The sequence below is a fragment of the Tursiops truncatus genome, chromosome 17, assembly GCF_011762595.2.
Source record: "Tursiops truncatus isolate mTurTru1 chromosome 17, mTurTru1.mat.Y, whole genome shotgun sequence".
In the NCBI taxonomy this organism is placed as follows: Eukaryota; Metazoa; Chordata; class Mammalia; order Artiodactyla; family Delphinidae; genus Tursiops; species Tursiops truncatus.
The window spans coordinates 75,296,219-75,323,907 of record NC_047050.1 but is presented as its reverse complement, the minus strand read 5'-3'; the positions used below and the strand labels follow the sequence as shown (position 1 = coordinate 75,323,907).

Genomic DNA, 27,689 nt, shown 5'->3' with positions numbered 1-27,689 from the left:
CTGGCACATGGCTGGGGCTAATGAAGGAGTGCGCACGAGGCAGGCCCTAGGCCCCTTCCTGCCCCGTAGCGTCCCCTCGCGGCGACTCCCCCGCCTGCTTGCTGCTCGCCATCTTCACTCCGCCGCCTGCGGGCTGCTGACGCAATCGGGAAGCAGGTGCACGGCTCGGTTTCTAGGGCAACAACAGCTGGGCCTCCATCCTTCCGCTCGCGCTCGTGCGTCACTTCCGGCCGCTCGCCGCCAGCCGCCGCCGGCCTGTGGAGTGGTTGAGGTTGGGGCTATTTCTCTTCGTCTAGTTGGGGCGTTGTGCTGGGGATGGTGTTGGCAAAAATTATTTTTCGGTTCTGCGGGAGGAGCTGGTAGGGAGGCAGGTGGAGCTTAGCCTCCGTCCCCCAACCAATCGCTTTCAAATCCGTTCCGTGAGCGCAGCGGGGAGAGGGCGTCTCGTCGCTGCCAGACCTAGAGCATGCGCACTCGCACCGAGGCAGTCTCGGGGATCCTGTGTTCCGGGATTTCAGGGTAGCCGGAGGGAATCGAGGGGGCGGGGCATCGGGGGGCGGGGTGGGCGAGCGAAGGCGTTGATTGGTCACTAGGAAGCTCGGCTGTGGAGCCGCCGTGGACCCCTGCGGCGGGCTCTGGGGTTTCATTCATTCATTCACTCACTCATTGAATGGATAGACTCACTCAGCCTTCTCGGAGAGTACGCGGAGTCTGAGCTTGTGCTAAGCGCTGGGGATTCGGATCCCACGATTTGGTTGACATTCTGCGGTGTCCCCTCCTTTCTTCCTGTGCAATCTTATCGCGTCTCCTCTCCAGTCAAGCCTAGTGTGGTGTACTTCTTGCACAGGGAGGTGACACCCGGCCTCTCTTACTGCAGGCACCTTTCCGTAAGGGTCCCCATCCCTGAAAGCAGCCGCTGAACACTGGAAGGTCTGAGGTGGAATTCTGGTTAGCCGCTCAATTACTGAGGCACTTCCACCACTTGACATTCACCTCTGAAAGAAGAGTATAGTTATTTTAGGAGGGGTTGTGAGGTTTAAAATGAGCTTTGTTGGTTATCTGGGAGTTGAATCCCTGCTTTGACCCTGATTAACCTGTATGACTCTGGGCCATTGCAGGGAGGCCTGTGTCCAGCACTGGCTGATACTCAGGTCTGGCTAATTTTTTTTTTTTTAATTGAAGTACACATAGTTGATTTACAATGTTGTGTTAATTACTGCTGTACAGCAAAGTGATTCAGTTATACATATATACTTAAAAATATTCTTTTCTATTATGGTTTATTATAAGATATTGAATGTAGCTCTCTGTGCTATACTGTAGGACCTTGTTGTTTATCCATTCTGTATCTAGAAGCTTACATCTGCTAACCCCAACCTCCCACTCCATCCCTCCCCTAAACCCCCTCCCCCTTGGTAACCACCAGTCTGTTCTCTATGTCTGTGATTCTGTTTCTGTTTCATAGATAGGTTCATTTGTGTCACGTTTTAGATTCCACTTATAAGTGATATGGTATTTGTCTTTCTGACTTCACTTAGTATGATCATCTCTAGTTGCATCCATGTTGCTGCAAGTCATGTTATTTCATTCTTTTCTGTGGCTGAGTAATATTCCATTGTATATATGTACCACATCTTCTTTATCCATTCACCTGTTGATGGACATTTAGGTTGTTTCCATGTCTTGGCTATTGTGAATAGTGCTGTTATGAGCATAGGGGTGTGTGTATCTTTTTTTTTTAATTAATTTATTTTTGGCTGCATTGGGTCTTCGTTGCTGTGCGGGGGCTTTTTCTAGTTGCAGTGAGCAGGGGCTACTCTTCGTTGCGGTGCGCGGGCTTCTCATTGCAGTGGCTTCTCTTATTGCGGAGCATGGGCTCTAGGCGCGCGGACTTCAGTAGTTGTGGCACGCAGGCTCCGTAGTTGTGGCTCACGGACTCTAGAGCAAAGGCTTAGTAGTTGTGGCGTGTTGCAGTTTTCTTATGACAGGGCCGAAAGTAAGCTCATCACACGAGATGAATTGTGCCGAAACACAGCAGTAGAGGGCTGCCGCTCGCTCGGGCAAAACAGCGCCGTCTGTCCCGCTGTGGTAGCTTTTATTTAAGCATTATCTATGTTTACATTTTAAGACTTGTTTTCTTAACATTCCAAAAATGCCAAAGCAGCAACATATGCTTTCTTGAAGACATGCCGTGCTTCGTCCTTGAGCGCAAAAGCAGCACAAGGACATTGCCTTGTGTTTCCATTATTCTGATTATACTGAAGTAGCACAAGGACATTGCCTTGCGTTCCCACCATTCTGATTATACTGAGGATATCTCATGGATCAGTGCCCAAAGCACTCAATGCTTATTCGCAGGGCCTCGGTTTGCCGGGGGTGGGGTGGGGCGCTAAAGCAATCAGGACTGTTTGCAGTTCCGGCTTATTCGCCAGCCCCCAGTTTGCTGGGGTGGGGATGCGGCTCATGGGTCATGTCTCCTTTCCATGTCCTCAGTTATTCCACTACAGTGGCGCAAGGGCTTAGTTGCTCCGTGGCATGTGGGATCTTCCCGGACCAGGGCTTGAACCCATGTCCCCTGCATCGGCAGGCGTAATCTTAACCACTGCACTACTAGGGAAGCCCTCTTTTTGAATTATAGTTTTGTGTGGATATATGCTCAGGAGTGGGATTGCTAGATCATATGGTAATTCTATTTTTAGTTTTCTGAGGAACCCTCATACTGTTTTCCACAGTGGCTATACCATCTTACATTCCCACCAATGTAGGAGGGTTCTCAAGGCTGGCTAATTCTAAGGTGAAGGATTTAGTAAACCTAAACCAAACTTTTGGCTCCAGATCTAAAGCACCCTCTTCAACTGACATATTGTTAATAAAATTGACTTGTAAATATCCATTGTCTGATTCTTTTGTCTTATTTCTCAATTGCTCCACACTCAGGAAGAGAAAAAAGGAGTGTTACTGCTTAGTCCCCTCCATTAGAACAACCTACCTTATAGGGCCATTGTGAGATTATATGAGAAATTTGTACCAAGCACATTGTACTTTACCTGCTGGGTAAATGGTAGCTACCAGGATTTTGTTATTTTGAGGGAATAGATGTGAAAGCCCTGCTCAAGTGGCTGGCTCTTCATGGTGATAAATAAGCAAATCTGTTCCCTATTGGCTTGGGCACTAGAAAGACCGGGTGAGACATGGCCCTATGGAGAAGTATCCAAGTGGACTGCATGGTGGAAGAGAGCCCTACAACATGGAAAGGAGTAAGGAAACCTTTATAATACTGTTGGTGGATCAGAAATCCTAAGAGGTGATGGGCTTTGCCCAAAGTGGGGTGATCATATGACCCAACCAGAACACTTTTAGCCAGGACAACAGGCATAAACTGGGATTGTCCGAGGCAAATCAGGATATATGATCACCCTATCCCAAGGCCATACAAGTAGCACTTGAAAGAATTGAAACGGAACTTAGATCTATCCCACTCTGTCTCAAAGTGGTTTCTCATACTTGCTTTTATTAATCCTGAGAGTGACCTTATGAAGTGATTATTCCCATTTTATGTGTGAAGATATTTAAGTTATATAGTTAGTGAGTAATGGAGTTTATGCTCTGACCTGCACTTTTGACTGGTTTCAGCGGTAATTCCCAGCCCCACCAAGCCTCTTTGGGCATTGGTCTTCATCTTTGAGATTGCATGCATGATTGGATGTTTCAGGGAAGTAGATTTGCCTTATGAGAGAACTTTCTAACAGGGCTCTGTATCATTGTATGAAACTTTCCACCTCTGTTAGGATTTTTTATAGAGGGGTTCTGGTGTGGGTGTGAGGTTGGACTTGATGATTTTAGATGTTCCTTCCAATCCAACTTTAAGTGTCTAAAACTCCTTGAGAGCAGGTTTGGTATATTCGTTGAATCCTCAGCATTCAGAGGAGATGCTCAGGAAACGTTAAAACTATGTAAGCAACATAAATCCAGAAGCAAGATATACCTGGGACAAGTCTGGACACCTCCCTCTGATGGCTGGGGGGCTGTGGCTAGCCTTTACATTCTCTGAGCCTCAGTTTTCTCATTGGTCAGAATGCAGAGTAGTCTCCTCCCTCCCTCCCCCACAGATTTGCTGGGACAATAAAATAAATTAATGTGAGTACATTGTAAACAGAAACATTGTACAAAAATAACAATGTTTCCTTTTGCCAGCTTTCAATCTTGCTTTCCAAATTGCTTCTCTTATCCATTTATAGAGAGAATGAGAACAAAGACGGACTATGGAAAGAGCGCAGGCGACACAGTCAGACAGCCTGGGATTTGAATCCTAAATAGCACCAGCCACTTGTGTGCCAAGTGGAGTGTTCTTTCTGGACCTCAGCGCTAAGAATAGCTACCTTGTATCGATCTTATGAAGACATCGTGTGCTAAACAGGGAGCTCTATTCCTGGCACTTAGACCTCCATAAAGGGTGGCCTCTTTTAATGTCTGTTTTCTGTGTTCCGTAATTGTCAACCTGTACTCTCAGCGCCATGGAGAAGCCACCTTGGGCGGCTTTTTGTAGGGTCCTGGAAGCGTTCTCTCTTAGCCTCTGGGCACCTGTGTTGAAAATCCTTCCTGGCTGTCTTGTGTGCTGGAAATCCGTTCCACCTGTTTTGCCCTGAAGATGTGTTCTGTTTGTAATTCATTCCTACACTTCGGAAAACAATTCAATAAAAACTAATTTGCTTTTCCACTGGCCCAGGGCAGGTATGAGGGATAGCGTATTATTATTTTATAAAAAATATATAAATAGTAAAGTCATAAAACACCACTGGTCACAGAGCAGAGAGTCAATAAATGCTGGAGTAAAGTAAAAGTGATGGCTCAGTTTTTTCCATGGCTGCTGTATTGGCCGAACTATTCCTGTCCACCATTACACTTTTTTTTTCTTATTTAGAGAGAAATAACATGCATATGGTAAAAAAATTAAAACAGAACACAAAAATACACAAGGGAAAGAAGGTCTCCCTCATCCTCTGTTCTCTCAACCCTCTCTGGAGATGCCACTGTTGACAATTACTTGTGTATTTTTCAAACATGCTATGCACATTCCAACCTATGTATGTGAATTCCTTTTTAAGTTTTATTTCTTTATTTTTAACCTGGATAACCCCTTCTGCCCCTACCTAGCAAGCTGGGCTCTGGAACTAAGGACAGCTGTCCCACACCAGGGGGCCTATTCGGAGCCCTAGACGGGACCCCCAGAGTCAGGAGTGGGTTTCCAAGGAGGAATGGGGACCAAGCACCAGCCCTCGGGCAGTCTGCTTGGGGCTCAGGCTCTGACCTTCTACTTCCCGGCCCCGCCCAGCCCCTGTGGCCTTGCACATAAGGCATGCCCTGGAGACAGGCGGCCTCAGTTTCTCAGCCTGTAAAAGGGGAACTTATACTCTCCCCAAGGTAGTTCAGAGCACTGGCGACAACGCCTGCGGCTGCGCGACACGAAGCCCGGCTCGGCGCGAGGGCAAGGAGTGTGATCCCGTAGTGGTTTTGCAAAGGCCTGGGCTGGAGGGCTGCACCACGGAGGTGAAATTTGAGCTGCGCGCCTTGAGGGCTTGGAAAGGCGCGCGGAGGCAGGAGTGGCATCTCCTTCGGGGTGCGCGGCCCCAGGAGCCAAAGCTTTTCTTTCCTTCTCAGCGGCTCTCCTTCCCCTTTTCTCCCTCTGGGTCCCTCCGTCTCCTTCCTCCTCCCTGTCCCTCCCTGCGACCATCTAGCTCCCTCCACTTTTCATCACTCCTCTCTTCCCCCTCCTCCTTCCCTCGCTTCCCCGGCGTCTCTTCCAAAACCGGGAGCGGATCCCCGGCCCGGGACGGGCCCTGCGCATGCGCGGGGGCGGTGCCGGCTCAGCCGCTGGTCGGAAGCTCCCGCTCTGAGCCGGGGTAGCGTCCGAAGAGGCTACTCGGCCCTGCCGCCCGCCAGGCCGTTGGCTCCGGGCCCGGGGGTCCGGCTGTGTAAGTGCAAGGTGGGGGGCTCCCGGGCAGGCAGGGTGTCGGGTCTGCTGCGGGAGGGCTGTCCGTGTGTCACGGCGCTCGAGGGCGCCAGCCAGCCGTGTGTCCCGCCGAGGGGCTCGCCTCTGCCCACACCTGCTCGGGCCACTTGCCCCAGCCCCGTTACCCTGACCGGAGCCCGGCCACACCTGTCCACGGCCGCGTCCGCACCTGCCGAGGGCCCGGCCCGCACCTGCCGCCTCTCGGGCCCGGCCCTGGCTCTTCTTAGCTCTCGGCTGTCGTCCCCTTCCCCTCTTCCGCCCGCGGGCCCCCTCCGCCCGGCCTCCCTCTGCTCGGCCCTTTGACCCCGGGCCAGCGGGTCTCGGGACCCGGCTGGGGCCGGCCTCCGGGCGGCGCTGCAGCCCGCGCCCCCGGCCGCCTTCCCCACCCCGCGGTCCCGGGAGGCCCTCTTCTCCTTTTTCCTTCTCCTCCTCCTCTTTTGGTTTCAAAGTGTCTCAGATCCCGCTCGGCGGCGGCAGGCGCTGATTCCCGGGGATGAGCTCCTCGAATTGCAAAGTCCGGCTTCTCCCGGCCAAGTCTCGGGAAGAGAGAGCACAGTGCCTGCCTTGGTCTCCTCCCCCGGCTCATTTGCCCCACGTGAATGCCCTTTAACACGGAGTTTTCTGGTGTTCGGATGGGGTTCTTATGGATTTCACGTGTTTTTATAGAGAGAGTGATTACAGTGTTGAAAGCAGGGCTCGGTTTAGTTAAAGATGAGTTGAGGGTATGAGGCTGTGACATCCTCCATCCTCTCCCCGCCCCAGTTTAAACGCGACTGGCGATTTTTAAAACGTAGTTAATTGTCGTTTCCTAGTCCAGCCCAGATAGTATTCCTTAACACGAAATAGCAGCACTAGAGGCATGATATTGGAGAACCAGGAATATTGCAGTCCTAAAGATGTCCTGGCAAGGTTTTTTGTTTTGTTTTTCTTAAACTGTGGGACAGTCCAATAGTATAGAGGGAAAAATAGTTGTCAAGAAATATTTTATCAAATAACAGCGTTATTGAGATAATGTTCACATACGATGAAGTCCACCCGTTTAAATTGTACATTTCAGTGGTTTTTAGTATATTCACAGTTGTGCAACCATTATTATTTCCAGAACATTTTCCTCACTTCAAAAAGAAATTCCATACCCGTTGGCAGTCTCCCCTCCTGCAGCCCGGGGAGCCACAGATCTACTTTCTGTCTCTAAGGAGTTGCATATTTGGGGCACTTCATGTAAATGGAATCATACAGTATGTGGCCTTTTGTGCCTGGCTTCTTTCACTTAGCATAACGTTTTCAAGGTCCACCCATGTTGTAGTAGGGTCAGTACTTTGTTCCTTTTTATGGCTAAGTAATATTCTATTGTTATGGATAGATCACATTTTGTTTATGCATTTATCAGGTGATGGACACTTGCGTTGTTTCCACTTTTTGGCTCTTAGGAATAATACTGCTATGAATGTTCGCATACTAGTTTTTGTGTGGACACTTATTTTCAAATCTCTTTGGTATATACCTAGGAGTAGAATGGCTGTTTATATGGTAACTCTATGTTTAACTTTTTGAGGAACTACCAAGTTGAAGAAATATATTCTTGATGTTTTAATCTTTGTATTAGATTAGTCTCAGACACCAGAGGTGGCTCAGTGCCAGGGCTTATTTCATCAGATTCTTTCTCCCTTGAAGAAAGTAGTGGAAAAGCATGGACTCTGGAACCTGGCTCCAGTTTACCCCTTACAGATTAGGAGACCTTGAGCAGCTGACTGAGCCTGGTTCCTCATCTGTAAGGTTGAAAATGGGAATGCTTGTTTCTTAGGATTGTTGTGAAGTCTAACTATGATAAGTTGTAAAGTGCCCAGTGCAGCCCTTTTCCTACCTTATATATGAGACAAATTGCCCCCCGTGGTACTTGCATATTTTGAATCTGGGGCAAAAGTGAACAAGAAGTTTGCTAATACTGAGCTGCCTCAGGGAAAAACCCTTGCCTGAGGTTGTAAGGTTTACTGAGCTGTGGCATGGAGTTGATTGCTGGTCTGCTTTTCAGGGCCTAGTTGGAACTGGAAGGGACCCAGAGGGGTCTTTTAGTCCAGGGTGACTTCATTGTTTAGATTTCATAGATTGGTAAGTGCTAAAAAGCTGGAGGGCCAATCATAGGCTTGTCAATTTTTATTTTTGCCCAGATAGAATAATGGAAGAACAAGCGCCATCTCCCCCGCCCCGCCATTGTTTTATAAAAGCAAGAATGTTTGGGAATTCCCTGGCAGTCCAGTGGTTAGGACTCTGTGCTTTCACTGCGGTGGCCCGGGTTCGGTCCCTGGTCAGGGAACTAAGATCCTACAAGCCGTGGGGCGCAGTCAATTAAAAAAAAAAAAAAAAAAAGACTTTTAACAGCAAAAGACGAGACAGTTCATAACCTAAAAATAAATGATAACAATAGTAGTTAATATTTATAAAGCACTTACTAAACTTACTTTAGTTTTATGGGAAGCTTAATATACATTGTTCATATTTTTCTCATTTTACTTCAGAGTAGAGAAATTGAACACCTCCTGTCCTCAACCTGTGTCAGACCCACAGGCCACCTGTGCACCTGTAACACACTTGCCTTTTTTGTGCATCAACTTTTTTGCTTATAGAAGAGGGGTGTTGGCAGGGGCAGTAGCATAATCTCCTGATAGATGAGAAGGGTGGGGGCCAGGCCCTGAAACTAGCCAACCTGCTGAAAAATGCACCGTAATTTTGAAGTTCGACCTTCTTCCTTTTTTTTTTTTTTTTTTGTGGTACGCAGGCCTCTCACTGTTGTGGCCTCTCCCGTTGCAGAGCACAGGCTCCGGACGCCCAGGCCCAGTGGCCATGGCTCATGGGCCCAGCCGCTCTGCGGCATGTGGGATCTTTCTGGACCGGGGCACGAACCCATGTCCCCTGCATCGGCAGGCGGACTCTCAACCACTGCGCCACCAGGGAAGCCCAATGTGGAGCACTTTTAAAGTCTTTATTGAATTTGTTACAATATTGCTTCTGTGTTATGTTTTGGTTCCTTGGCTGCCAGGCATGTGGGATCATAGCTCCCTGACCAGGGATGGAACCCGCACCCCCTGCATTGGAAGGTGAAGTCTTAACCGCCAGGGAAGTCCCCCTTCTTCCTTTTTTAACTCTTATGTTAAATGTTTAACATGTATGTACAGTTTAAAGAATGGCAAAACAAGCACCGCTGGATCTACCATCTAGCTTAAGAGACAGAACATAACTACTGCTTCTGAAGCCCACTGCTTCCCTTTCGAACTGCATTCCTCTTTGCCACCCAGGTAACCACTATCCAAATTTACTTTTTCTTTATAATTCTGCCATATGTGTAAACAAGATACTGTTTAAGTGTTGCCTGTTTTTGAACTTTACATGAATGGAATGGTGCTGCTTGTATCAATCCACAACTTGCTTTATTTGCCCATCATGTTCTTGAGATTCATCTTTGTTCCTGCAATGTCTCTCTAGGTCATTCATTTTCACTGTCCTAAAGTATTTCATTGTGTTAAACGACCACAGTTTAGTTACCCATTCTCCTGACGGTGGACATTTGCGTTCTCTTCAGTTCTTGCTTCTGTGCACCTGCCAGCCACATGCCAGAATACGTGCCACCTGTCCAACAGGAGAGGTACCTTTGGTCTGCATCTTTGCAGACACGTGGTGTTTTTATACTTAAAACATTTTATCTTTATACCCATGTTCATAATAGTATTATTCATAGTAGCCAAAGCTAGGAACAACCCAAATGACCTTCAATGAATGAATAAATAAAATGTGGTATATATATATACAATGAAATATTATTCAGCATTAAACAAGAAGGAGATTCTGATACATGCTACAACATGGACGAACCTTGAAGACATTCTGCTAAGTGAAATAAGCCAGCACAAAAGGACAAATAGCATATGATTCCACTTATGTGACGTGTCTAGCGTGGTCAGATTCTTAGAGACAGAAAGTCGATGGGGGCGTGCCAGGGGTGGGGGCATGGGCAGTTAGTGTTTCATGGGGACAGAGCTTCAGTGGTGAAGGTGAAAAAGTTCTGGAGATGGTTGCACAGCAGTGTAAGTGTACTTAATGCCATAGAACTCTGCATTTAAAAAGGTAAGTTCTGTGTTATGTATATGTTACCACAATAATTTTTTTTTTTTTGGTCAATCTGGTGGGTATGAAATGGTCTATTCCTGTGGTTTTAATTTGCTGTCTCCTGATCGCCATTGAGGTGCAGCATCTTACTGTACACGTCTTGGCTACTTGAGTTTCCTCTTCCAAGATGTCTGTCTGTCCCTTTTCTGATTGGCTTGTGCATCTTTTCCTTACTCATGGATTACCCATTGTGCCAGTGCTGCTGTTGGACGGTCTGTCCTTTCCTGCGGTCCTAGAGTGGCGCCTCCGCTGTATTGCAAATTGCCATGCATGTGTGGGTCTGGTTCTGGGCTTGATGACATTTCCATTTTTCTCTCTATCCCTGTGCCAATACTGTGCTGACTAGAGGTGTTTTTTTTTCCCTACAGATTTACTGAAATATAATTCACATGCTATACAGTTCAACCATTTAAATATACAGTTCAGTGGTTTTTAATGTATTCACAGAGCTGTACAACCCTCACCACAATCAATTTTAGAACATTTCATCACCCCACGAAGAAACCCTATGTTCCATTAGCAGTTATGTCTGGTGGGACAAATGCCCTTCCCCATTGGTCGTTCCTCAGGAGTTTCTTGGCTATTGACCATAAACTAACTTGTTACATTCCATGAAAAATCTGATAGTAATTCTAATCAGAATTGTGTTGAATCTATATATCAAAATGGGGAGAATGAACATCTTTATGATATAAACTTTTTCTACCCATGGATATATCTGGGACCCTACCTTTTCCTCTCTGCAGAGCCTGGCATGTGGGAAGTCCTCACTAGATGTTGGGGATGTGAATGATGAGGTTTTATATATCATTAGTTTCAACCATAGCCTTGCACAAAAGAGAAAACTAACCTCAGTGAAGCTACGTGACTCACTTATGGTCACAAAGAGTGGCAGCCAGTGCTGGAGCCAACCCGATGCACGTGGTGCTTGCAGTGAGTTCTCCGCCGCCTACTGCTGATGGGAGCAGCATCCTTTTTGCGAATGATACATGCTGGTTGGCCGCTTTCACTTTCATTGGTTCCATCTTATCTGTAGGTGTTTTTCTTCTGGTGGGCCTGTGCGTGATGTGTGACATGTTAATAAAGATCTGTGTCTGGGAGAACTCTGGGCCAGGTGCAGGGAGTGCTCACTGAGCACATGCTTGAATTGGGAAAAGACACAGTAAAGGTTGGAATTTCCATTACGGTTCAAACTTCCTGATTTCTATGACCTATTATACCTTGATTTAGCGCACCTTAATTTTGGATGCACAAATATGGAAAAACTTGATGAAACGTGATTGTACGGTATTGTAGAGAGAGGACCTTGTACGATTTTTCTCTTTCTTTTTTCTAACACTTGTTCTCCTGAGCCGCACAGATCCTGCACCCATTCAGCAGTGTCCAGGGCTTGCTCGGTGCTGCACTGAAGCAAAATTTGTTTATAAGGGCCTTTCCTCATCTACTCTGGGCCTCCGTCTTCTTCTCTGCACAATGAAGGCTTAGACTAGATAAGGGTTTTTCAATATCTTTGCCACCTTTTAGAAACAGAAAACTCTCAAATCTCCCTCCCCACCCACCCCAATGCTTAAGATTTTGATACGTCCCCCAAGGGGTGACATCCCTCTTTGTTGAAAGTTGATGTGCTTTTGGTTCTTTCCAGGAGGTGCAGAAAAGACTCTGCAGAGAATTATTGCAGGGAGGGGCCGGGGGCCAGTGTACCACACTTTGCAGTGTGAGTGCCGGGGCAGGGGCTGGGGTGGGGGGTGCGGGAGCGCCTGCCTTCCAATACTGCAGCTGATGTGGCCTCTCTGTGATCTTGCACAATGTGACCGACTTCTCTTTCTCTCAGTTTCTTCATGTGTAAAGTTGGGGTGATATTATTTAGAGGTTTTCATGAGATAATATACACATAAGCTTTTTGTGTCCTGGGTAGAAACAAGACCAGTTAGCGGGTCAGAGTTTTCTTAAAAAAAAAAAAAAAAATCTTTTTCCTGCTGCTCTGTCCAGGTGTGTTGTGAAGCTCCTGGAGGGTGAGGGTTGACTCTGAAGTCCAGCATGGGGTAGGTGGCCCCAGGATCTGCGTGCCCCAAATTGCTCCCACCTCCCTCCCCAGTCCTCTTCCTCTCAGCCCAGGATGAAATCCCTGCCATTGGACTTACTCAGAGGTCTAGTGGAAATGGCCTTTTATTTTTATTGTTTCATCTGGGAGGGCTGCTGTCATGATCTCTGTAGTCAGGTTCTGGTGAACCGAAGGCTATGCAATTTGGAGTTCCTAGTCAAGAAAAAGAAAACACAATTACAAATACAAAATTAGATATAGGGCCATGGAAGGGGCTCTTGCAAGTGGGGGCCATTAGCTCTGTTAGCTGCACAGTACAGCGGCCTCTGGCCGTGAGTACCCACCCCTGTACTCTGAAGTAGGAGAGACCACTGAGGTCAGTGGAAAGATTTACTGAGTGTATCTCACGGGCTAGGTGTTTCCCTACTTGTATGGTGTATTCCTTATTTGATACAATGAGCTCATTTAATCTCAATAGCCTTTAAAAAAATTAGACCTTTTATTTTGAGATGTAATGTAGATTCCCATGCAGTTGTAAGGGATAATATTGAGAGAACTTATGGACCCTTTGCCCAGTTTCCCTTAATGGTACTTGCAAAGTTATGGTACCATATTAAAACCAGAATATTGACTCACTAACCCTTTGAGGTTTGTGTTATTATCCACATTTTAATTCATGATAAAACTGGGGTTTAAAGAAGCACACAGGCCTGCCCCAGGTCACTGACGTTGTTAGTGTAGAGTCAGGGGTGGAACGTGGGCTTCACATTTCTGGGCAGTGCCATTATGATGGTCTGTGGAAGGGGGCAGCATTCATTTGCTTGTTTGTTCATTCATTCAGCAAACATTTATTAACTCCTACGGGCCAGATGCTTTCCTATGGGTTATCTAATTGAATTCTTCAACAGTACTGAGAATCAGGTAATGTTGTTTTCTTTCTTTCTTTTTAATTTTTTATCGGAGTAGTGTTGATGTTGCTTTCTTTTTATATCTCACAAAATTCACTCAGAGAGGTTATTAAAACTCTCCCGAGGAAGCACAGTTCGTAAAGGAGGGATAGTAACCGTGTAGAGCCCCTCCTTCTACGTCAGGCAGTATGCCTGGCACTTCGCATGTGCAGCCTTCCTCAATCCAGATGTCTTCTTAGCAAGCAAGCTTTATTATCGCCATTATTTTTCAGTTCAGGAGCTCAAGTGGACTGGAGTTCAAGTCCAGACCATCTGATTCCACTGTGGTTCTTTTCATTCTGTTCTGCTGAGGGGCTGGGGAAGCAGTTCCTTCCGTTGTTCAGTCATTTATTCAGCTTTCTGAGCACTGACTCCACATCAGTGCCTGGCGCCTGGCCAGGAGTTGGAAACAGAAAACAAGAGATGGCCCGTTTTCTGCAGGAGCTCCAAGCCTGGTCCAAGAGCAGGGGATTGTGATAAGAGCTGTGATAGCCATATGCAGAACTCCGAGGACAAACTGTTCCCCACAGCTTTGCTTGGGGCTTACCCTGCCTTCCAGCTGGTGGACGCCAGCATCGCCAGCATCACCGCATCCCCGAGTGCGCCGGCAGCCTGCAAAACCCGGTGCGCCTCAAAGCCTCTTTTTCTCTCTGGGCAGGGTCTTCACCATGAGTGTCCCTGACTACATGCAGTGTGCTGAGGACCACCAGACTCTCCTCGTGGTGGTCCAGCCCGTGGGGATCGTCTCGGAGGAGAACTTCTTCAAGATCTACAAGAGGATCTCGTCCGTGAGCCAGATCAGCGTGCGCGACTCGCAGCGCGTGCTCTATATCCGCTATCGGCACCACTACCCGCCCGAGAACAACGAGTGGGGCGACTTCCAGACCCACCGCAAGGTCGTGGGCCTCATCACCATCACAGACTGCTTCTCGGCCAAGGACTGGCCGCAGACTTTCGAGAAGTTCCACGTGCAGAAGGAGATCTACGGCTCCACGCTGTACGACTCGCGGCTCTTCGTCTTCGGGCTGCAGGGGGAGATAGCCGAGCAGCCGCGCACCGACGTGGCCTTCTACCCCGGCTATGAGGACTGCGGGACGGTGGAGAAGAGGATCGAGGACTTCATCGAGTCGCTGTTCATTGTTCTTGAGTCCAAGCGTCTGGACAGGGCCACGGACAAGTCCGGGGACAAGATCCCGCTCCTCTGCGTCCCATTTGAGAAGAAGGACTTCGTGGGACTGGACACGGATAGTAGGTAAGTCTCCCTGGAGCCCAGGCTCCTCAGCGTGGGCTGCTTCCCGACCTCCAGAAAGGGAGAAGCAAGCGGCAGCGTAGAAGCAAGGGAGCGGGGGAAAAGGGTGCAGTCCACTGGCTTTCAGACTTAAAAATGGGACAGCCTTTGGTTCAGGGAAATCCTTTTAGGGTTCGTGTGGACACTTACTGCCCCTTTTCAGCTGGGAGCCCTGGTGGGCCCCCCTGGAGCGCTGTCCAGTAGGGTAGCCACTGTCACTGAGACTGTGGAGGAGGCTGGTCTGAGCCGGGACGTGCTGTAGGTAAAATGCACGTCAGATGCTGAGACCTAGTCTAGGGAAAAGAATGTAAACTATCTCAGTATTTCTTTTTTATTGATTACATGTTGAAATAACACTTTACATGTGTTAGATTAAATAAAACACGTTATTCAAATCTGCTGCGAGTGTTTGGTTCTCACTGTTTAAAATGTGCAAACTAGGAGACTTTAGTTACGTGCCTCACACTGTCTTCCTGTTGGACGGCGCTGCCCTCCGGCACAGTGTGAAGACTGTTATTCAGCCTCATCCCGTCAATGTGCAGATGAGGTGCTGAACGCGGAGAGGCGGCCCAGTGAGGTGCTAGCTGAGCTGGGGGTCGGGCCGTGCCTCCTGCCTCCCAGTCCCCGGGCGCCTGCAGGGCTCAGGTCCTCCTCCTGCCAGAGGGCCACGCCACGGCAGCGCCGCAGCCCCCGCTTATGCTTAGGGTATCAGAAATGCCGTGGGGGCTTCCGAAAGAGCGCTCCACGCAGAGGAAGGTGTGTTCATGGTTTCTGTGTCTCAGGGAGTGTCAGACAGAGCAGGGAAAGTTCAGTCCTCACTTTGTCCCTGTGATTAAGTCACCAGAATTGCAGACGAGCTCTGCTGGGCCGTCTGCTTCCCCTTTCTGCCCTCTGCTCAGTTTCCCTGTGTGGCCAGTGCGGTGTCCCTCCCGCAGGAGAGGACGAGACACACGCCTTTGCCGAGACGTGGTCCCCTTTGCTGGGGAGAGCGCGGGTAGCTGTGTCATTCCTGGCCTTGGGCCCTGGGCCCTGAGTCTGTCCTCCCCGCTCTGTACAGGTCGCACGATGGTCTCCCAGGTGAGGATGGGGGACATGGTGTGGGTGCCGCAGTGCCCGCTGCAGAGCAGGTGCTCAGGGTTTCCTGAACTTACCTAAGGTCAGACCCGACTTTCTGGTTGTCGATAAGTTAGAGGAGAAGATGTCACAGAATTGAGGGAAAAAGTCCAGGCAGCCCTACGAGTGAGAGGCACAGAGTCCCCGAGCCACTCCTGCAGGTGGTGCCTGGCAGGGTCTGGAGGAATCTTCATTTCCTCACCCGGACACGTCTGCGTGGTCTAAGGAAAGGGCAAGGCATGTCGTACCCACGATCCGTACTTAGTTTTCGCATGACCCTGTGATCTACATGCCAGCACTCCCCTTCTCCCCTTGGAGCCGAGGTGGCAAGGGTTAGGAGCCCAGGCACCGCGGAGGGGCAGAGCTGCCAGCACCAGGCCCGCTCCCGGCCAGCTCCTCACTGCACCTGTTGCCTCCTGCTGAGCCCCGGGCGTCAGGTGGGGTGGATGCCGTGGTGATCATCCCTCACAAGGTGGGGCCTCACGGGCACACAGCATCACAGTGCCTGCGGCATCGGCAGGGACTGCCTGCCCCTCCCTGGACAGACTGGTGGGTGAGTGGCTGAAGCCAGGAACCCTGCCCTGACCCCGTGGCCAGTGCCTTATCCTTGCCAGACGAGGCACTGGTGACATTTCTGCTCATCAGCTTCTTGGCTTTGAGGTTGCAGACCCACCAGGGAATGCCAGTTTGTTTTTGCCTTTTGAAATCTGTGCTCGCAATTGGGCAGGAATAGCTAGTTTCAGGATACTGTGCTCGGTGCATGGTGGCTGACCCTATTGCCAAGGGTTTATGCAGAGTGAATGAAACCTCCCTCCTGGTGGGTCCATTCTGTTCTCGCGGTACCGTAAACACTCAGCCATCATGTGCACTTCAGTGAGATAATGATGCCAGTGACCTCAACTCAAACACATTCTACTCCAGTCACTGTTCATCCCTTGTTGCTTTCACTAGTCTCAGTTATCTAATTTTTAAAACAACAGTTAGGTGCAGGGACAGAGCCTAACTCTCCTGCGGCTCTTGGTAGGGGTGATCAAAAGTGTCCAACCTGAAGTGAGATTGCATTTTGTGGCTCGAAAGGAAACGTCTAGATGTAGGTGGAGGTTTGGTTGGAGGCGCTGACAGGCTCCACGGCAGGTGCTGCCAACCTGAGGCCCCAGCCTTCCCAGGGGCGTAGGTGTGGGTGGGCTTTACTGAACGTCCACGTGTGCCCCTGGCCTCATCAAAGCCCACGTCAATTCTTGACCATGCTGTCAAAGTTATTTTTGTTCTGGTGTGTTTCTAATTTTTGCTTGTTCCTCTTTCTTTTCTTTTCCTTTGTTCTTTTTCTCTCATACCGCCCTGTGAGTATGTTATTGGGTCTGAAAAGGTAGGCTGTGAACACGTTACATTGAAAATAGCTAGATTTCCCTCTGTGCTGCCTTCTTACCGCCTGCATCGCTTTAAAAAACAGAAACTTAACTGCTGCTTTGATCCATGTATTATCCTGGTCATCATTTTATTTTCTAATTTTTTCGAATTTTCGCTTTTTTTAGCACATAACCCACTGATGTTTGATAGCTATTCAAACACTTGCTTTGGGGAACCTGTTTGGTCTTCCTTATATTTGGTGACAAATGAGCCCTTATTAATTTTTGTTTGTTTGTTTTGAGGAAGTGAGTTGCTAATTGATTTAAGCGGCTGCCGGCCGAGGGGTTTTCACGGGATATTTTAACTTGGAAGTCAAAGTCTGCCGCACCTTGCTTGATTCTGGCTTTTAAATGAACGCATTAGGCCTGCGGTTCTTGGCTGTCGCTGGCGATGTGCATGGTGGTGCTTACTGGCCAGTGGTCACCGGTGAAGAGGTGACCGGCTTGGGGGTCTGCTGGCCGTGGAGGGACGCTGTTGGAGGAGCGGACACCAGATTTACTTTTGCTTTCACCTTGACCATGCCATTTACTTTACTTTGTCTGAGCAACTTTTCGTCATAAAGGGGCAGAGGCTAGTCTAAAATCCATGCCAGTCTTTTGCCCCCTTTCTGAGGGCAGGTTTTCTAGGTATCAGAAAAATATGTCCTTCTCCTAGATAGCTAGTTCGTTTGGATCTGGTGGACACAAGGGCCTCTCTAAGTGACCACGGCTTCCTCTCTGCTTTAGCCAATAAGCGTTCAGAGCCAGGTCTGTGGTTTACCTTAGCAGATGTATAGGCCCTACCTGCACCAGCCTTTACTTTTAACCCACGTTGGCAAGAAATAGCTGATTCTTTATTTGTTGAGGCTAATGTCTGCCACTGATGGGCATGTCATTAGTTTGCAACTCCATCGCCCAAGGTCAGCTGTGAAGGGAGATGCTTTGGCTGACCTAGGACCTCGCGTTCTTCCCCCGGGTTCATCTCACCCCTGGGGAAGGGTTTTGCCACACTACCGTGCTGGCCAGGAGGCCTTGTTTCTCCTTTAATGCTCTGGTCCAAATGTGGACCCTTCATCTTTCATCGAAATAGGCCAGACTTTCTGCAAGGGTCCATCTCATTCTGGGGCGGGGGGACAAAACAGAAGTAAGTGTAGCAAGTGCAAGAAGTTGAGGCCATCTGGGTTGGAAAACATAGGGTGGGATCCTGTGATGGCTGGGCTGTGCCCTGGGTGCAGGGCCTTTCCCATGGCTCCCTAGACTCAGAAGCTGGAGTTGAAGTGGCGTGGGAGTGGGGAGAAGATGGGGTCTTCTTTGAGGGAGGGAGGAAGGCCTGGGGTGGTGTGGAGCCCTGCGGTCCAGTGGACTATCTTCCCCACGGACACAAGGCAGATCAGACAGGGGATCTGAGGGCGGAGGGGATGAGCATTGGGAGGAGGGGCTGACGTGTGGAAGGACTGTTGGATAGTTCTGGAATAGTCTTTTCCCTCAAAATAGACTTAAAAAAATCCAAATCTCTTAAGAACATTGATAGTTACTATGCAGGAAGCAGCTCTTTTTTGATCCTTCTAAGGGTAAGGCACTACACTGGTGGATACAAAAAATAGGACAGTCTATCCCAGGGGCTTGATACTTATTAGGGGGAATATGCAAGTTTATAAGGGGAGAAGGGTGGGGGAGGGAAACTAGCAAGGCTCTGTATCAGGCACCAGTCAGCCTCCCCACCTACATATTTCATTCATGCCACATCGATGCCATCTGAGGTGGGTGGTAGCAGCCCCCTTTTCCAGATGGGAAGCCTTCTCAGAGAGGTTAAGTCATTAGCCCAGCATCACCGGGTTAGCAAATGCTGTAGCAGGATTCAAGCATGGCCCCGTCAGGCTGTCAAGGATGTGTTCTCACTACTAATTCTGTTACCTCCCTGTTACATCTGGAATGGTAAAGTGGATCAGTTTTGGAGCCTTTCAGAAAAAGTCTCTGACTTAAGTGCTGCAGGTCTATGTCATGAAGCTCAGGCTTGTCTGATGGTTAGGAAGCATCAGCGTGCTTTACATCCCCGTGTTGAAAGTCTTCATTTCACTCCAATGATGACATGCTTGCAAATGACGCACAGGTGCAACATCAGACTTAGAAACTTCCGAACTTGTAATGGAAACTGTCCAGCCCTCCCTTGATCTGCTTTCCTCAGCAGAATGTAACTATGCTGCAGGGTAGGCCTGGGCTTTCTCTATGGAGTGAAGGTTAAATATCCAACGTTAGCATAAAACAGTTCAGATGGAGGAAATCGACATTGATGATTTATTGGAAGATTTCATAAGACAAGGTGCAGAATCAGTTAATGGCCCATATACCATCTGAAATTGAGTACAGAACATTGCATTTCTTATTTTCTATTCAGAGCTGTCTTATAATATAAAGTTGTCTACTTTGGAACTTCAGCTCCACCAAAGGGACGCCTGTCAGCGTTTATGCACGATGCACGTAATCTAGGTTTCCTCAGTCCATAAAATGCTAGTGCAAAATCATGGGCTGTAGCTATCACTTAATTATGCAAATACCTTTAAAACTATATAATACCAAAAAGAAAAAAAAAGAGAGATTACCTTTATCCAAGTTCCTTTGGCTTTTAATTGCAAACTGTTGTTGAGCAGCTCTGGTTTTCCTTTGGATTTGAATATATACATTCTTTGCATGTAAATTGGTTTTTGGATTAGAATATACCAAGCCCTTTTTTCCCACAAGCCACATAAATAGTACCCAAATTGCACACATATGAAACATTTTCTTCTTTTATCTGATCATAAGTCATGAGAATAATACAGCGTATATCTGTAGTTGAATTGTCCTTAGTGTAAAGTGCAGTGTGAACGCCTTCTGTGACAGTGCTTGCGGCTGTGTGTTAGGTGTTTTTGCACAGCTTCTAGAGAGGATGCCTTTCCCTTTATCTGGGGAGGCTGCAGGTCTTTGCCTGTGATTTAGGTATGATTGATTTGAGGCCATTATGACTTAGGGGTTATCGGGTTTTTAATTTTTGTATCAATCCTTATTTCCAGTTCCTTTAACCCAGTGGTTATAACTTGTAAGAATACTGAAATAACTCTTTGAAGTATTTAGAGCATATTCACATTTTTGGCTAAGTTCTATTGCTCATGGCTTTGAAATTCACCATTAGTTTTGAAATTTACAACAAATTATGGCATATTTTGAATATTTACATTTTGTGTTAATGTTACATTTATTTGCCACTGTGGCTTCATGTTGTATTTTTCTTTGTTATACTGTTTGCTTGTATGTTTTTTTTCCTTATCCATAAACATATTCAATGGTCACACAATGTGACTATTCTAATAATGTATATATAAGAACTCTGAACTTTTAGAGAGACTTAAAAAACGTGACATTACCATTTTCAAATGATCCGTGAAAGAAGGATCCGTGTCTTTTTGGAAAAAGAATTTTGATGAGAAAGCTTATATTCTAAATTCCAAAATTGGCTTAAAATATTTAGTTTAAAGTATTTTGTAGTTTAGCTAACTACAAATCGAATTGACTTAATTCCTTTATCTGTTTCTTACTGTGTTTTCAAAGGATTGGAACAGAATTGCTCATAATCTTGAGATGACCCAGTCTTGGGACATACAGTACTTCGAGAGTTAAATACTTTAATTTATATAAATCTGTGATAGAATTTTGTTTGTATGGTATTTTGGAGATTTCCTCCCAAGTATTAGGGTTCCTTCTATTTTTATATAATTTCGAATATTTTATATTGTTTGTTGAATCGTGTGACCTTAATATGAAAAACTATGAGCATATTTAGCTGCCTCCTTTTTGTAAAAATCCTGTATTTTCAAAACCAACTGTTTCTGATCACAGTGGTTGCACTTTTTATTTTTGAAAATGTTCTGGGCTATATTTTGCTACAGTAGATGTGCACCTTTGTAAGTTCATACGAAGATGCAATAATTTACTTTTTTTGGAGAGTTAAGACAGGATGCTTTAAAGCAAATTTTAGTCTAGCAGGATAGGAGTAGAGTCTACTGAAAAAAAGTCTAATTCAAAATCTATTGAGTCAACATCATGGTGGTATTTGTAAACTGGGCCACGTATTAAAAGTCCACAGTCGTGGTCATGGAGGAGGAAAATGTGCATTTGGACGCTGAATTCTTTTCTGGTTAGAGCAGGAGGACACGGCAAGAAAGCAGGCCAAGCACTGCCCACCTTTGGGAGGGAGAGGCCCACAGGTGCAGAGGTTGGAGGCAGGGAAGGCTTCCATGAGAAACTGAGTTGAAATGAGCCCTAAGGTGGGTGGGAAGTAGCTAGACCGAAGGGTCAGGTGGCCCCTGCGGTCACTGGGGGCCTTGGTACTGTGGTAAGGCTGGGGAATGCAGGAGGCAGTGCGGGGGGGTGGGGGCTAGAACTGTACTGGGGAAACTTTGAAGGCTTTGAAGTGAGGGAGTGACCTAATCAGATTTGTGCTTTGGGAAGGCCACTCTGGCAGTGTGTGAGAGTGTGTGTGTGTGTGTGTGTGTGTGTGTGTGTGTGTGTAGCAGGGATGAAGGGGAGGGTGGTACAGGGTGGGCGGGTCATTAGAAGACCATTAGAGGACTGTTGAGGTGACCAGTGGGGGAGAGATGGCAGGGTGTGCTTGGGGATGGCGGGGCAGCTTAGATGCAGTATTTTCTTACGGGGAGGGCTTGTTGGCGGGGGCCATCCTAGCAGTGCCTTGTGGCTGGGAAGAAAACAGATAGAGGACAAGCCGACTTTCCTCTTCTCTCCTTCTCTGTGTTACGTGCTGGTCTTAGTTCAGCGAACATTTGGAACAGAAAAGCTACATTCCAGAGTTAGATCTGATGGGATTTAAGTTTGTATTGAGATCTGTGCATTCATTTAGCTAGAAACTTCACATCTTTTGGATTAGCATAGGGGTTTTCTTTCTTGATAAGATTGCTTTCTTGGTTGGAGGAAATTTAATACAGCTGCTGTTTTTCTTGAAAAATCTTATCTTTTAAGAAATTTAATATTCAAAAGAATAGGAATATTTAAAAATGATAAAGCAGGATTTTGGTGTAGTTTCTTTGGTTTCTGAGTTGATGCAGAGTTAGAAGCTTTTGCAGTATTTAATAGCACATCCTTGCCAATATTTAAAGAGCTGTTAGCGAGGGTCCCAGGCCCCACCTCTCAGAGTATCATTAAAGCTTGCTCTGAAATAGTGACGATAAAGGTCTTGTTTGCAAAAGCCAAACAGTTGGCTTATAATACGCAGCATAGCTCTCTTTATAAAATAATAATAGGTTTGAGGTTAAGAAAGTGGAAGATAATTGATTTTTTTAAAAAGCTGAAACATAAACTTTCTTGTGCTAATGTTGTGATTGGAAAATTTGAAAAGAGAAAGGCTGCTCTAATATTATCCATGTGAAATACGTGTATCCTATTAGGTTTAAAAAATAACTTTGCTCATAAGCTGGCAATGATGGTGGCTGGCTTTCAATTGTGGAGCCTAAGGTTGCCTTCTTAGCATTTTTTTTGTAGCGAGGGAATTGCAAAGTGCTTAGCCAGTGTGCTTTTGGGGCAGAAGTCGGGCATTAGCAATGATACATTTCTGTGCATTTTACTTTATAGACATTACAAGAAGCGGTGCCAAGGGCGCATGCGGAAGCATGTGGGGGATTTGTGCCTGCAGGCCGGGATGCTGCAGGACTCCCTGGTCCATTACCATATGTCCGTGGACCTGCTTCGCGCAGTGAATGACTTTCTGTGGCTTGGAGGTAAGGTTATCTGATGAAGATGATCACATATGTAATTACAGCAGCTGCTACTTGAAATAAGAGAAAACCTAGAAACAGTCGCTCTAAAAACATATGGAGAGGGAGGGGAAGCCGTCAGCTGAGCTGGTTGCAGTGGGGAGTCTTCCGGGGTAGCTGCCTCACCTTATCTCCTGCCACTTTCCCACCCAGCCCTGCACTGCAGTCCTGCTGAAGCAAGCATGCACTTTCCTCAAAAACACACTGAATTGCCTTGTTGCTCTGTTTTTTTTTTTTTTTTTGAAAAGCACATCTTGCCCTCTGCTTAGAATGCCATTCCCCATGATAGTCACCTCTTACACTCATTCTTCAAAACCTCATCCATAGGTCAGATGATGAATGGATGAACAAAATGTTTCTCCATATAGTGGAACATTATTCAGACATAAAAACAAATGAGATACTGATACCACTACAACATGGACGAACCCTGATAGCATCATGTCAAGTGAAAGGAATCAGACACAAAAGGCCACATATAATATGATTCCGGTTATCTGAAATGTCCAGAATAGGCAAATCTAGAGGCAAAGAGCAGATTACTGGGGCTGGGCAGAGGGGGGTATGGGGAGGGACTGCTGATGGGCATGGGGTTTCTTCGGGGTGATGAAAAGGTTCTGGAATTAGATAGTGGTAAGGGTTGCACAGCTGTCAATATACAAAAGCTCCCGAATCGTACACTTTTAAGTGGGTGAGTTTTGCGGTATGTGAATCATATCTCCATTAAAAAGACTTTAAAAACCTGCTTCAAAGGACAGCCTCTTCTGACCCCTCCACGCAGTGGGTGCCCGCAGGTCTTGTACAGAATCCTGTCTGCGTGGAGTTTACCCTCTGTGCTGGAACTGCCTGTTTGCATGTTTTTCTCCTTCAGGGGCTATGTCCTGAAGGTGGGAGTGGGAGGCGTGGTCTGTGTGTGTCCATCATCTAGTATATTGTAGATGTTCTGTGAGTGCTTGTTAAATAAATGTGGCGTGAGTGAGGGCTGAAACAGGGTCCTTTCCCGGAAGAGGTTGACAGCTCAGTCAGAGGGCCCGTCAGCCACTGTGGCAAATACAAGTCAGAATGAAGTAACCAGGTTCTTCAGTGGAAGATCAACAGCGTCCTATAGGACACACAAAATATAAATTCTTAAAATGGACTTAAATTTCATAATTTGGCTTCTTAAAGAGGAAAGGGAGATAAAAGTGAGAAAGAGAAGGAATAGATGGAAAGAAACAAGAAACAGATAAAGGATTAAGTAGGAGGGGAAAGGTGAATAGGAGTTTTACTTTGTTTTCTTGAAGGAGAGGTCTATAATGACTTGCTGTGGACTGGTGGAGTAGAGCTGAAGGTTAGGTGCTTATCCGGGAAGAATGCCACCGGGCACCTGACCCACCCAGTGATAATGGGCAGGTCGGGTTCCTGTGAAGGCTGGGTGGAGTGGGTGGTGCCGGGTGCTGCCAGCTAATTTCACTCTTGGTCCCTCAGAAACGCACAGTGGGGTTTCCGGGGGGCTCCAAGACGTGTGACATCACAGCAGATTGAGGGCAGAAGCAGGTGTGGGAATCCAGTACACTTGTCTCGAGCCAGACATGAAAGAAATTTCATGTAAAATTGTAAAAATGCAAACAGTGCCCCTCTTCCAGCATATTGTTGTTGTTCTGAAACGTAGTTGTTTTTCATAAAAATTTAACATGGTCGGGACTTCCCTGGTGGCGCAGTGATTGAGAATACACCTGCCAATGCAGGGAACACGGGTTCGAGCCCTGGTCCGGGAAGATCCCACATGCCATGGAGCAACTAAGCCCGTGCACCACAACTACTGAACCTGCGTTCTAGGGCCCGCGAGCCACAACTACTGAGCCCACGTGCCACAACTGCTGAAGCCCTTGTGCCTAGAGCCTGTGCTCTGCAACAAGAGAAGCCACAGCAATGAGAAGGCTGTGCACCACAATGAAGAGTAGCCCCCGCTTACCACAATGAAGAGTAGCCCCCGCTTGCCACAACTAGAGAAGAGCCTGTACACAGCAACGAAAACCCAACGCAGCCAAAAAAAAAAAACAAAAAAACACCCCTTAAAAAATTTAACATGGACAAGATGACATACTAGGAGGACGTGGAATTTGCATCTCCTCACAAATTGGGCACCTACCAGGCACCGGTGGGGGACCACGGACACCTAAGGGGATGGGAGGAACCTCCAGCAACTGGGTAGGATGTGGGGTGTGGGGGGAGTGAAGGAGGAGGAAAAGTGGAGGTGGGATGGGACTGGAGCCCCTGAGGGGTGGCTGGGGGAGGGGAAGGGATCCCACGCCCGAAGGGGGAAATTGGGGAACCATTGGGAGGGCAGAGGATCAAAAGGGAGCGTGGCCAGGTTTCCCCTGCCCACTTGGGCCCCTGGGAACCTGCTGAGATCCCGGGCCTGATCCTCTGCCCACCAAGGCCCCCTCCAGCCACATGGGTCCTGAGGGAGTGGGAGGGAGGGAAGGGGAAGCAAAAGTAAAGGCCAGACCTCTGGGACGGCACTGCTGAGGGGCGGCTGGGGAAGGGGAGGAGTTCCTACACCCAGCGGGACCCATCCACGGTTAGGGGTCCAGCGGGGACGGGGGAGACTTTTGGGGAGACAGTGGGGAAGGGGCACGAAGGAACGGAAAGGAACGCGGCCAGTGCTCACCCTGTTCACCTAGGCATCCGGAAGCCTGTTGGGCTCCCAGGCCTAATCCTCTGCCCTCGGAGCCTCCCTCCTGCAGCGCAGAGCCCAAGGCCCGCCCCTACACCTCCACCCAGGGCCTCACCTCTACACTCGGAGACGCCCTCCAACCGTGCTGGGCCTAATCCCCACCCACACACCCTCACTCAGGGCCCCACCTCCAAACTCCTGGAACCCCAGCTCCAGAGACCTTCCTTTCCACGTGCTGCCGCTCCCCTTCTGGCAGGTCCTAAGCAGAGGCCCTGCCCCACGCTTGAACGTCAACCCCCAACCCGCCTAGGTCCCGCCCCACCCTAAACCCCGCCCCTGCCTAAGTTCCACCGCCACCTAAACGCCACCCCCAGAACCAAGAGTTATTTTTTTTCCTCTTTTAGATTGGGGTTCTGTTTCACCTTGTTGATTCATTGTTGTTGATTCTTTTATATTTTTATTTTTCCAAATAAATCTTTTGTTTTTCTAATTTTATTTTATTCTTTATACTTTGTTATTTTTCTCTCCTTTTGGCTTGTTCCCCCCCCCACCTTTTATTCTTCTTTTTTCTGTGTGTGGTTTCATTTTACCTTGTTGCAGTTGTTTCAATTATAGTTTTATTTTTCCTAATATGTTTTTTATCTTTCTAATTTTATTTTGTTTTTTATTCTTTGATATTGTACTGCTCCTTTTTTTTCTTTCTTTCTGTTTTTTTTTTTTTTAATTGCGCCACGAAAATTGCAGGATCTTGGTTCTCAGGCTGGAGGTTGGGCCCGAGCTCATGTGGTGGGAGCTCCGAGTCCAAACCACTGGGCTAACAGAGAACCTCAGACCCCAGGAAATATCAATTGGAGTGAGGCCTCCTGGAGGTCCTCATCTCAGCACCAGGACCCGGCCCTGTCCAACTGCCTGCAAACTCCAGTGCTGGATGTCTCAGGCCAAACAACCAGGAAGACAGGAATACAGCACCACCCATCAAAAAAAAAAAAGAATTGACAAAAAAATATGTTACAGACCAAGGAGCAAGGTAAAAGCCTACAAGACCAAATAAATGAAGACGAAATAGGCAAGCTACCTGAAAAAGAATTCAGACTAATGATAGTAAAGATGATCCAAAATCTTGGAACAGAATGGAGAAAATACAAGAAACAAATAACAAGAATCTAGAAGAACTAAAGAGCAAACAAACAGTGATGAACAACACAATTACTGAAATTAAAAATACTCTACAAGGAATCAATAGCAGAATAACTGAGGCAGAAGAACGGATAAGTGAGCTGGAAGATAAAATGGTGGAAATAACTGCCAGGGAGCAGAAAAAAGAAAAAAGAATGAAAAGAATTGAGGACAGTCTCAGAGACCTCTGGGACGACATTAAATGCACCAACAGTCGAATTATAGGAGTCCCAGAAGAAGAAGAGAAAAAGAAAGGGTCTGAGAAAATACTTGAAGAGATTATAGTTGAAAACTTCCCTAACATGGGAAAGCAAATAGTGATTCAAGTCCAGGAAGCACAGAGAGTACCATACAGGATAAACCCAAAGAGAAACATGCCAAGACACGTATTAATCAAACTATCAAAAATTAAATACAAAGAAAAAATATTAAAAGCAGCAAGGGAAAAGCAACAAATAACATACAAGGGAATCCCCATAACATTAACAGCTGATTTTTCAGCAGAAACTCTGAAAGCCAAAAGGGAGTGGCAGGACATAGTCAAAGTGATGAAAGGGAAAAACCTACAACCAAGATAACTCTGCCCAGCAAGGATCTCATTCATATATGACAGAGAAATTAAAACCTTTACAGATAAGCAAAAGCTAAGAGAACTCAGCACCACCAAACCAGCTTTACAACAAATGCTAAAGGAACTTCTCTAGGCAGGAAACACAAGAGAAGGAAAAGACCTACAAAAACAAACCCAAAACAATTAAGAAAATGGTAATAGGAACATACATATAGATAATTACCTTAAATGTAAATGGATTAAATGCTCCAACCAAAAGACATAGACTGGCTGAATGGATACAAAAACAAGACCCATACATATGCTGTCTACAAGAGACCCACTTCAGACCTAGGGACACATACAGACTGAAAGTGAGGGGATGGAAAAAGATACTCTGTGCAAATGGAAATCAAAAGAAAGCTGGAGTAGCAGTTCTCATATCAGACAAAATAGACTTTAAAAGAAAGACTATTACAGGAGACAAAGAGAGACACTACATAATGATCAATCCACGAAGAAGATATAACAATTGTAAATATTTATTCACCCAACATA

The 27,689-nt window shown here is 47.0% G+C and overlaps 1 protein-coding gene across 3 annotated transcripts in view; it reads left to right on the top strand.

The window, feature by feature from the left end:
- The first annotated feature begins 5,827 nt into the window (after positions 1-5,827).
- TRAPPC9 (trafficking protein particle complex subunit 9) overlaps positions 5,828-27,689 on the top strand; it is a 499,958-nt gene continuing 478,096 nt past the window's right edge. For 2 of the 3 annotated variants that reach the window (XM_033843254.2, XM_033843252.2), the window contains exons 1-3: positions 5,828-5,972; positions 13,818-14,411; positions 22,565-22,710. In XM_033843254.2, the coding sequence (XP_033699145.1) occupies positions 13,828-14,411; positions 22,565-22,710 (730 nt within the window). In that variant the 5' untranslated portion in view covers positions 5,828-5,972; positions 13,818-13,827. Of the gene's footprint in view, positions 5,973-9,197; positions 9,304-13,817; positions 14,412-22,564; positions 22,711-27,689 lie in introns of those variants that run through there. The other variant, XM_033843253.2, reaches the window with a different exon arrangement.